At 39.4% G+C, this 12288-nt stretch overlaps 1 protein-coding gene across 1 annotated transcript in view; it reads left to right on the top strand.

The window, feature by feature from the left end:
• The window catches only part of PSME4 (proteasome activator subunit 4), a 236595-nt gene that overhangs the window by 79078 nt on the left and 145229 nt on the right, over positions 1 to 12288 (top strand). Inside the window, exons 9-14 of the mRNA XM_039529281.1 lie at positions 3987 to 4079; positions 5777 to 6042; positions 7755 to 7941; positions 9775 to 9864; positions 11677 to 11741; positions 11834 to 11984. Of these exons, the coding sequence (XP_039385215.1) occupies positions 3987 to 4079; positions 5777 to 6042; positions 7755 to 7941; positions 9775 to 9864; positions 11677 to 11741; positions 11834 to 11984 (852 nt within the window). The remainder of the gene's footprint in view (positions 1 to 3986; positions 4080 to 5776; positions 6043 to 7754; positions 7942 to 9774; positions 9865 to 11676; positions 11742 to 11833; positions 11985 to 12288) is intronic.

Here is a 12288-nt window from a genome sequence, read left to right as displayed (position 1 = left end):
TAATTACCTGCAGGTTTTAGGACCATAATGTATGTACATTTTCCACTCACACAGGAGAGACTCACAAGGAAAGGGAGGGGAAGATGGGTTCACACACTCCTAGACCCAGGCAGCTTCCTCGCCGGACTATGCCAGGCTGAGTCAGCCCACCGTGGGTCGGATCTCCTAAAGATCCACTAGTTACCGGGCTAGCCCGGTAACAGCCACTCACACTGGTGTACACACACACACACCAAGGCCTCTTTTTCTTCCTTTTTCTTTTTCTTTTTAACCCTTTTTCAACCTTTTTATCTTTTTTTTTTTTTTTTTTTTTTAAACCATGATGCATCTTTACCTGGTCCGGACCAATACCATGAGGCGGTATGACAACCCCTCTTGAGGCGGTAAAAACCCCTCAGCACCGGTGCATTCTAATGCATTTACCTATGCATTACCTTATGCATTACCTTATGCATTTCCTTGGCCAACTCAGCAGTTCCCAGTACTGCTATAAACTAACCTTATTGGGGCCTCTCCCCAATACCACTTTGCATCTGATCCTGCTGCACAGTCAATAAGTTCAGATGGCGTGAGCCCAACAGAGAGACAGACGTCCTCACGGAAAGTCCTCCTCCGATACCCCAATAGAGATTTCAAAAGGTCTCATACCTCTCATGTGGCGCCATGGGGTTCGAAAGGGAATGATCCGTAGTAGTTGTCTGTGGGTCTGTGGGCGTTGCCATCCCGGACGAGCCCCCAAATTGTCGAAGAAAAACTCTGTTCTCGCTTTTTGTTTGGATGCAGCAAAATTAAATACTTTATTATTTCTCCAGTAATTACCATGGAGGGAGAGAGTGCCATAGGACACAGGGTCCTGGACAGGTCTCTCAACTGGTAAACAATTACAGCAAGCCTTTATATCTTTTACAGACAATTTCTAGCAATAATACAGACAGTAAAAAGCAACAAATACATTTTGTTTATACATAAGCTTTTCTGCTATCTCACTAGAAAAACAAGACTGCAAGACTGCATATTGCAAGGTCGCAATAACTTTCACACAATTCACTCTGTCTTACATTATCTTGCTTCCTCACGTCACCAGGGTCACAGTTAACCTAACTCATGCTAACTAACATTCATTAAGATCTCTTCAAAACCTTGTTAATTATTTACTGGCTTCCACAGTGTGCTGCCCCAGCTCTGCAGATAGCTGACACAGCAGACCCGACGAGAACCCCCAATAACCACAGAGTCCAGTAAGATGCAAAGCCACGTCGGCTAGGTTTATTGCGACCTCGGACACAATTGCAGTTCCCTGTAGGTTTCTTAGCCTAACTCAGGGCATACTACGAGAAAGTGCCTCTTGGCAATGGACCCGGCTCAGTCAGTGGCCCCCTAGGCCGGACAAAGACACCGCCCCAGGGATGCATTCTTATACACAGATACAAACAAGTTACACATCACACCTGACGTATTGAGGTGCAACCTTTCTACGTAGCAAGGTGCCGCCTCTCACCTTGTACATGTTGGTTCGATCAAAACAACTCTATCCATTATATTACCCTTTTGCCCCTGTCATTGGGATGGGCCAGCCTGTTTTGTTATCTGCGTGGAATGTGCAAGTATGTAAATGTTCTGATATCTAGTGTTCAGTACCTTTTAGGTACGTATCTTCTTGCAGCATCAGCCCTTTCCTTGCCAGCTTCTGTGAGCAGGGCCTGCCTCTGGCTCACAGCTTAACTTTGCTTTATGTTAGCAAAGTCTTGACCATTACTTTAGTTTAGGCCTCAGGCCTCATACCAGGCCTCTGATACCAAGGTTTATATCTTAGGGCCTCCTCTTACTACACTGGCAACTCCTCTCTAAGGGTGGTTGTGACGGGTTCCCCTTGGGGTGCCACCCGGAACTGGGGTAACACCAAGCCCGCCTGAACCACCAGTCTGGGCTCCCTTTACACTGTACTGCTGTGACCAACCTGCACTTTCACCAGCACACATACAGATAGGGGCAAACCCAGCTGCAGTTACATGCAGATGATGTGATCAGCTCTGCGTGGGAAAGGTCCTGTAAGGAACTTCCCAGCTACTCAACACCCCCTCTGAAATGTAAACCCAAAATTATACTGTCTTGCACTGCACAGGGAACTGTATAGTGTAAGCTCATGAAATTTGTCCCCTCCCTCAATGTGGAGAGGAATATACAACAGCTTTCTGCCCCTGAGTTATGACTCCCATACACACTGGTTTTAGACAAAGCAAAAACAAATTTATTAACTACAAAAGATAGATTTTAAGTGTTTATAAGTGATAGCAAACAGAACAAAGCAGATTACCTAGCAATAAACAAAACATGCAAACTAAACTAGATCAGATATGAATAGCAAATCCTCACCCTAAGTGATGATATAAGCAGGCTGCAGATTCTTATGAGGCAAGCTGCACTAGCTTACAGCTTGGAATCCCCAGGTGTTCCATTCACAGGCTAAAAATCCCTTTAGCTTGGGTCCAGCACTTCCCCCAGTTCAGTCTTAGTTCCTCAGGTGTTTCTAGGAGTCTCTTTGGGTGGGGAGTCAGTGAAGAACCACAGTGATGTCACTCTCCTGCCTTAAATAGCCTTTGCATATGGCAGGAACCCTTTGTTTCAAAGCTTGGTTCCCACGCCAGTCAGTGGAAAAACACTCGTATCCCAAGATGGAGTCCAGCACCAGGTGAAATGGTCACATGTCCTTGTAGTGTCATAGCAGCCATGAGTCCGAGGCTGTTTGTAGCGTCCTCAGGAAGGCACCCCAGGTGCAAAATAAGCTTCTTGTTCTCCCTAATGGTTCATTGACTTGAATGGGCCTTTCCCAGCCCAGCCATATAGACTGAGAGTCCTCTGTCTAGTGGGCGTTCCCCATGTGTGCTCACATTTATAACACAGGTTCAAATCTCAAGTAACTTGCTTTTTATTCTTACTGACTTACAGCTGTGCTGCTTTTAATACTGTGTTAAGATCCATCCTATTAACTTTCTCAGCATATATAGAAATTTGAATATGAATTTCTAAGAGAAGTCAGCCACCCCACTTATAATAATGTATATTTAGATTTGGCAAAATTTGATTTGTATTTATTTATAATTTTGACCAATAATATTGATGTTTATTTTTAAGCATTTTAATTTTTTTTATCTATTTAAATTTTCACAGTTTTGAGAAATTATGGGAGGGGGTGTCAAACAATTATTTAATGGGAGTAGACATTGAGATTTAGTAAAATTAAAGCTTTATAACTGGTAAAACACAAGTTGTCAACATCACGTCAGTGTATGCAAAGCAGATTTTCTTATACGAAACTCTACGTTCTCAAGCAGTATTTTTCTTTCTTAGCCTATCTGTAAATTTTGATTATCATTCATGGAAATATTTTTTCATTGATTTGTTGATGGTGAAACTGATATAACCCAATAACAATCTAATCCTTCCAAGCCTATGTGTATTTCTTTTAATTATTAGGCTTCCTATGTCTGGTCTTGGGTATTTTTAGTGACATTGTCATTCTTCACTAAAAGCTGAATAAAAGTTCAGTCTCCTTTGCACAGTGATTTGAATTTGTCTTCAATAAAACGTTACCAGAATATTGCAGTTTCCTTTTCCCTGTGCATCTTCCTCAGACCGTAATATTGCATAGCGTTTGTAATATGTAAAAAGATACTTAAGAAAGACAGAAGGCGAATTCTTGTAAACTTTAAAACTCTTCCTGTTCACAAGAACAGAAGAAAAGCATAGAGAGATAATAGAACGTTTCTGTGACCAAAAACAAGCCCAGTGACTTGAGTTAATTTGTTTGTTAGTTAAACCATGTTGCCTTTGTTATGGAAGGATATTATATTGATCTTTAACTTGTCTCATGACGCTGAATAATCTATTTTGAGTAGGTTAAACTTGTTTTCTGACCTCGACAGTGTCCTTTTTCGTGCTCTTCCTGTTAAGTAGATTAAATATATATGTATTTTGGTTTTGGACAGGGCGGACCAAGCAAACTAGTACAGAAGCACTTGTGTGGATTATTCAACAGCATTGCATCTTTTTACCATCCTTCAAATAATGGTCGCTGGCTGGTGAGTTCGTTATGCTTTTATTTTAAGACTAAAGATTTTAAATTTGGAGTGGGATTATAATTTTATCGTGAATTTATCTCTACTGTGCTCTTCACTTTTAATAAAAGAGTGTATACTGCTTTATGCAAACAATTTCATCCCATAATAGATTACTATGGACTATGTATATATCCTTAGAAAATAAACTTCCAAGAAAACACTAGTGTGATGTGTGAACTTAAACTGAAAAGGAACCAGAAATACACCACTATATGTTAAGAAAACATGGATTGTTTTTTAACTGTCTACAGTACAAGATGTGAAAATGAACATGTCAAATTAAACTTGCTGCTAGTCTGTATTGTGTCGGTCAGTTTTTCAAGCACCTAGTAAAACCTGATTTTGGAATAACTGATAGTATGATTCTAATGTCTGAAGCACACTTTCTTAGTTAAGAGAATATGATAGTGTTGTCCTACATTTTGTAAGTATAGTGGAATCTAACTTTGATTAATCAACATGAACTGAGCTTTTGTTAAAAGCACAGCTGAAAATCCACTATTTAACATTTATGCTATTTTTGTTCTAATATTTAGTATTGAATTTAGATAGTTTTCACAGTTAAAGTTGATGTTACGGTTCTCAACAGAACTGGATTTTTCTATATCTCTCACTGCACAGTACTGTTGGGAAATAAAATGAGTATTTTTTAATCTCCAACAATTATTTTTAATTAGAAGTATCCTAGAAAAACACATGAAAAATTATTGGGTCCAATTCTGGCTTCAGACAACTTTCATGAATGGGAGTTTCTTGTGTGTACATTAGGGCAGAAAGGAGTTTACTGAAAGGCAATTTACTATTGCAGATATCACTGGTGCAGATATTTCTGGTGCAGATATTACTGGTGAACAATTTGCTGCACTGAATTCCAGCAGTACTGTCATAAATTAGGTTTGGATCACAGACCAGGTTAACTTAGTCAGTCTTTCTAGGTGTGTTTTACATTAACTCTTTGTCACTGGGAATAGATATTTCTCCACATGTGAATAGTGGACACAAGGGCAGGTGCCTTTCCCAACCTGCTCTGCAAATACAATCCATGAAGTGGGATAGATCCCTTAACAATCTTAAAGCTGGGTGTCTTGACCCCCCAGAGGATCCTTGGATGGCTTAGAGGTATTGTAGTGGGTGCTCTACCAGGCAGTGCAGGGCATCTCCCTGGTAGCTGGCACAAGTTAGTGGGAAGGCTGCGCTAACTCATGCTAGAGGCCTGCCTCATTCCTGAGCAGCTCCAAGATCACAAGGGTGGCTTACATATTCCAGAGTATTCCCATAAATGTGAATGTGCAGAGGATATGCTTGAAGATCTCCATTGCTAGTAAGTAATCTTCATTTATCTGAATTTTTTCTAGAGCTAATTTAGTCATTGTACAAAGTATGTAAGCATGAGTTTTAAATGTTTATAGAAATGATTAGGAATGACAAATACAGTGGAGCTTGTAAAGTTCTGGGAACTGGATTCTCATAGTGAATTCTGAACATTTAGATTTACTACATTCCTGTGGTTCTTATCCATTTTGAGCAACTGTCCTGAAGTTAACACAGCTTATTTTTGAGTTCCTGGTGTAGGAAGGATATATCAGGTTTTTGCCACTGTCCATTCTCGCTGCCTATTACTTGAAATTGATTGTTTCCTCTGGTTATATATCCAACAGAACAAGCTGATGAAACTGCTTCAAAGGTTACCAAGTAGTGTTGTTAGAAGACTGCATCGTGAGCGTTACAAGAAGAAGACTTGGCTAACTCCTGTGCCTGATAGCCATAAACTTACTGATCAAGATGTTACAGACTTTGTAGAATGCATTATTCAGCCTGTCCTTTTGGCTATGTTTAGTAAAACTGGAAGCCTAGAGGCTGCTCAAGCCCTACAAAATCTTGCACTAATGCGTCCTGAGTTAGTAATTCCACCTGTACTTGAAAAGTAAGTTATAATGAAACAATGAAGAAACATTACTGCAAATAGAAGTTCAGAGCTTGCCCCCCCTGCAGCCATAGTGAGCCATAGAAGTATTTCCTTGATGAAAGGGAATACTTGGACTGGGGGAGCTACTGAATTAGATCGCATACCACACCCATCCCTGCAACTAGCTTAGTTGGGGAGTTGCCAAGTGAAGGAGGAAGTTCTTTTTAGTTTTTGCATTCAGGCTGCTCTAATTTATGATGGAGACTGTCCACAGACAGTTTCAGGGTCAACTGTGAGCCGTTTTTGTACCCCTCACTCCTGAGCTGTGCTGAGCTCTTTGTCACAGCTCAAAATCTGGGCCAAAGTTTAAATAAGTATATTTAATGTTATTTGAGTAGCAAAAAGGGTGTAATATATTACATACATATATTGATTTTTCAGTTTTCTTTGACAAATGATAGATTGTATTGTTACAGGTAAGTAAAAAATTTGCTTTGATGTTGCCTTTGATTTCACAAGTAAACTGCAAAAATAGCACTCACCTGGAATGCTTTGGGCCCCCAACTATAATTGAAATTCACTATAAAAATAAAATGAACTGGCAACAACATAATCCCCTTTACTGTTCTTAACATTTCTCTCCAAATGATCAAAATTGTTAAAGGCATTGCACTATCCCCTTCCTGAAAAAATAATTGAACTTTGCAGTGTCTGGAAAATTAACCTCCCACATTCCATATCTTACAGTGAGTCATGTGTACATATAGATTTATTTACTTGCTACATTTGTTACATATATACAATAACATAACTGCTCTTCTAAGTAAGGCAACAGTGGTAATATATTTATTCTGTGTTAGGGAGGACTGCAGAATTGAGTGGTGGAGCATAATAAGGCTTATTGCTAAATGCTATTGTCTCAATACACTTAATGCAATGCTCTGTTCTGTGTAGGCACATCTGAGACTTGTAATTTAGTGTGTTTTGAATGAAGTAGTGCAGATGTGACACGGTGAGTCAGTATGTACTTGAATTGTCGTGACAATAATAGGAATTATTTCACAGTTCTCACTATATGGGGTGCTAAAAACATGCCCGATATAAAGAGGCACAGGACAGATAAAATTCAACTCCAATATTTTATTGTGTAATAAATGTGAGCTTTAATTTTTAGCAAGATGTCTTCAAATACAGGGCTTTCTTCAGTTAATGGGTTAATATAAAACTATTAAATGTTACATCTTTATTTAGAGACAATAAAGACCAAGCTTTTGTCCTACATATAATTTTTAAAATCCTTAAGTCTTTCATATTTTAAATATACCTGAACCATTTATCTAGATAGTATTTTAATAATATGGGCTTTTTTGACTGACCCATAGCACCTGTAATGGTCAGTCTTTAGTTTTTGTTTTGTTTTAAATTTTATAGCCCTGGATGTAGTCCAGACAATGTACTGGAATCACCCATAATTTATCGAACAATAATTCCGTGGGACCCTGGTGGTGAACATCTCTGTTCAGATGGAGAGCATGTTTTAAAAGAAAGGAGTTATTAAATTGACTGTACAGTGAAATACAACAAAAGGTTTGGACTATTGGATAATTTCTAAAAGGAACACTTTAAACTGACATAGTATTGTTTATCTAATTTCATCAGATATGGTTATTCTTTTAGAAGTTTAAAATTTTTAGCTGTTTTTAATCTGGCTTTTTCTTCAATATGTGTAGAACATACCCTGCACTAGAGACATTGACAGAACCTCATCAGCTCACAGCTACTTTAAGCTGCGTAATTGGAGTAGCTCGTAGCCTGGTGTCTGGAGGCAAGTGGTTTCCTGAAGGTCCAACACACATGCTACCTCTGTTGATGAGAGCATTGCCTGGTGTGGATCCAAATGACTTTAGTAAATGCATGGTAAGTATATAAATCTCAGATTTTTCTAAAGTATAAAATACAGCCTGCCTATTTAAGATTACGTCAAAGGCTCTTTAATTTTCATCTCCGAGTAAATGGAGTTTGTTTCCAAAGGATTTTTAGGTCACTCTTCATATTAAGGTTCCATTTATAAAAGATTAATAAATGATTAATAGATGTTATAAACATATTACAGATATGAATAGTGTGTGTACATAGATAACCATCAGTGCATCAGTAAAATGTACAGATTATAAGCAATTTATTGACCTCCATAAAAATATAACAGTTGATTAACCATTTATAAAATCACCCGTAATTAGGGCTCTGTGTCTGTCATGGAGGTCGTGGAAGTCACGGATTCTGTGACTTTCCGTTACCTCAGTGATTTCTGCAGGTGCCTGACCCCAGTCCTGCCCAAATAGCTGGCTCCCGGGACAGCCATACCAGCCGCTGCTGGAGCGGCTTGCAATGGGTTGGCTAGCTTATGCTGAAGCCTATGCTGTCATATCTTCATTACTATTATCACCTGCACTAACTAGATTAAAGCTAGCACAAGTGCCCCTACCTGTATTCCAGTTGCATCTTAATTTGCAGTGTGGACATATCCTAAGGGTATGATCTAAACTTCATTGAAGTAAATGGAAAGGTTCTCACTGACTTCAGTGGGCATTGGGTCAGGTCTTAAATGCCCATATCTTAGGGACTCATGCTGATCAAGTATTTAAATAATGTATACTTGACACCTAATGATGTCACTTTGGTGCATCTTTCAATATAGCATACCTATTGTGACTGGGCAAGGCCAGATGGCTATAGTAAAGTAGCAGGAGACGGATCTATTAGGCACAGGCTAAACAAATCCCTGTTACCAGGATAAGCAAAAGGCAGCTGCTCCAGGTCAATTAAGACATCTGGGGGCAATTAAGATCCTTCCAGAAGGCAGGGAGGACAGCTAGGTTTATTGGGACACCTGCAGCCAATCAAGGGCTGGCTGAAACTAGTTAAAAGCCTCCCAATTAGGTGAGCGCACGTGTCAGGAGCTGTAGGAGGAAGCCTTGCTGTTGGAGAGACTGAGCAATACAAACAATATCAGGCACAAGGAAGGAGGCCCTGAGGTAAGGGTGAAGTGGATATTGAGGAATTGGGGGCTGCTGAGGGGAAGTGGCTCAGAGAATTGTACGTGTCCTGTTTCTAAAAAGTCAGCTACTATAGCTGATACTATTAGGGTCCCTGGGCTCGAGCCTGGAGTAGAGGATGGATCTGGGCTCCCGTCCTCTTCACCCCTGATTAATCACTGAGTCTGGGAGACAACAGAGACTGTGCAAGCGAGGGTAGCTTCTCCTCACCTCCCTTGCTGACATATATTGAAAATAGCTCAGTAGGCTGTGTCCCTTGCCTCTAGAAAGAGAAGGGCTACATGGAGGGTCACAGTCAGCCTCTGAGGCTAGCGAAATCTGCCAGGAAACGGACCCATGGAGACAAGGACAGAGCTTTATCACACTATGCATATTTTACATTTTAGGTTGGAAGTCTCTCTTCCTTAAAATTCCATAATTGGATTATACAAAATAAGACAATCTTACTGAAAATGGAATTATTTTCTGTACTTGATTTTGGTAGTAACCAGTACAGAAGTTTTCTGCTTTGAATTAAAGATATTAATAAACGTTTCAAAAACAATTTCTCATTTTTTTACGGAAAGTTTGTAAAGGTTTCCTGTAATAATTAATGCCTCAAGCTTTAAATCCCATAGATTGTTTAAAGTCTCATCAGCTTTTAATATATATAATGTGATAATATGCATTGAGACGTATTTGCAACTCCCAACAGATCACATTCCAGTTTATTGCAACGTTTTCTACTCTGGTGCCTTTAGTAGATTGTTCATCTGTGCTGCAAGAGAGAGATGATCTCACAGAGGTAAGAATGCTTCCTAGACATAAAATATAAGCTACAAAGCACTGCTTACTCTTGTAGTACAATAGTGATCTTGCTACAAGAATACAATTTAACGGCCTTCTAGTAAAAGTCTGTTTCCAAGAGTCTTGGAGGGGCATCCTGAGAACGTTGCCCTGTATAGTTAAAAACAACATACTTCCTATTAGTAATAGCTTAATATAAGAGAAATAATTTTCAAAATCTTAAATCGTTTCACTGTTTAGGTTTACTGAACTGAGCAATGAAAATTGATCCCTTTTGACTTTTCAGTTATCATACGTTAGTACAATATTGCAGTGTTTGGAGATATTTTAAATCCAAAGTGTATTTGATGCTCAAAATAAAATAAATAAATAAATAAAAATCATAGCCTTCTGTTATTATTAGGTTTTTATAAAACCACAGGTAGTCCCCCTTTAATGTGTTTACAATAAATCCAACAAAGCTTGTAGATGACTGAAGACTTGTTAATGAGATATACCGCCTCTCATTTTTAGTCCAAATCTGGCCCAACTTGGTATTGACTAAAATTAATAATTTGGCTGTTTGGTAGCCTCTTGGAAAGGAGTTTGAACATTGAGTTCCCACTATTGCCACCTTCACAGATCCAAAAATGGAAACATTCCTTTTTTTTTTTTTTAAAGAAAATCAAGGCCAGCAAGTGCCTCACTGTGCTTTTTTTTTGTTTTTTTTTGTTTTTTTTCATCAGTTGTGAACTCTTAGGGGAAATCACCCTTTTTGTGTGTGATCATTTCAGTGGTCATCCTGAAATACACCACATTAACTGGGGGATCTTTTCCCATTCACTTCTATTGGGTAGGTGGGGCCCTTATCCAAAACCATCCCATCCCCACGCATTGATCTCAACTCTTTGCTCTGTCCTCTGATACCCCCTCCCTCCGTTTGGGCATTATCCTTCTTGCTCCATCTGCGTCCCCTAAACACTGCTGCCATCCAGCACCCATGCCTGGAAACAGTTCTCTGCTGTGCTCCCCCACTTCCCGCTCACCTTTGATTCTGTGTCACCTCCTCTCCCCACTTAGTGTTGAATAGAGGAGAGGATTGGGTAGGAGCTGCCCTCTGATCCATCTCTTTGCCCCGTACCACCCTCTGCTCCCCCTTTCCCCCGCTGCTTCTTTGCCTGCCCCACAGTCTGGTGTTCCCATGCTTGACACAAACAGTATAAGCTGGGGTGCAGATGGATTCTACAAATGTAGCACCGGCCTCTGTTGGTGGCAGCTGAAGTCCAATACTTGCAGTTTAGTAGCTGAGCAGTGGCCCTTGATGGCTGTGTTCAGAACTGTACCATCAATTACAGCTCAGGAAGAAATTCTGAGCTGCCAGAGACTTCTTATTCAGAGATGAATTTTAATACCACAAAATCACAGCACTCACGAAAATATAGCAAGAGTTTGCACCCAGAGTTCCTAGTGGACAGATAACATGAAAATCTACCATCACAATTAGCACTAATTGACATCCTTGTTGGAGATAGCAGTGAGGCCAAGGATTTAATGGCCATGGAGAACGAACTAATTTCACACTCAGAGGTTAAACCACCAGACTGCAGGGCCAGGCATGCTGGTAGGACAGTATAAAGAAGATAGAACTGTGGTTCCCTACTTGGACGGTAGATAAAACGGACTGCAATGCTAAGTTCTTCAGTCTGTCGATCCATGTGCTAACGTTACTTAGAAAGTATTTTTAAAAGGTATTAATTTATGGAATATAAATATATATTTAATTAGGATAGTTAAATGTTCATCGTCTTTCTTATTTACATTGGAAAACTAGGTGGAGAGAGAATTGTGCTCTGCTACTGCTGAATTTGAAGATTTTGTTCTGCAGTTTATGGACAGGTAACTGTATAGACTTAAGATTTTCATGCAGAAGTTAAAGTAAGATTCTTTTTTATTCATTTACTAAATATTGATTTGTTCCAATTGTGTAGATGTTTTGGACTCATAGAAAGCAGCACACTAGAACAAACTAGAGAGGAGACTGAAACTGAGAAGATGACTCATCTAGAGAGTTTAGTGGAATTAGGTCTCTCTTCCACGTTCAGTACAATCCTTACTCAGTGTTCAAAAGAGATATTTAAGGTATGTGGAACTTTTGTACTGAAAAAAGAAAATGTTTTCAGTTTCGTACAAGGAGGGTTTTGTTCTGTCTATGATAGCAAAGTGCTTGTACATTTGCTGAGTCTTCCTCTCTTGATAATGGCCGCACATTTGGACTTCTGATGAAAACCTGGAAAAGAGCTAAATGCTTCATGGTGTCTGCTTTGTCAGATACTACAGTGATTTGCACAGTACAAAACTCTTAGCTAAAACTTACTCTTAAGTGTATGCTCTACACTTAATACTCTTACTAACAGATACGAAAACAATAGTAGAGGACAATTTG

Source organism: Mauremys reevesii, linkage group 3, assembly GCF_016161935.1.
Source record: "Mauremys reevesii isolate NIE-2019 linkage group 3, ASM1616193v1, whole genome shotgun sequence".
NCBI classification, from domain to species: domain Eukaryota; kingdom Metazoa; phylum Chordata; order Testudines; family Geoemydidae; genus Mauremys; species Mauremys reevesii.
Note: the sequence above shows the minus strand (reverse complement) of the source record. Positions and strands in the feature narration are given on the sequence as shown.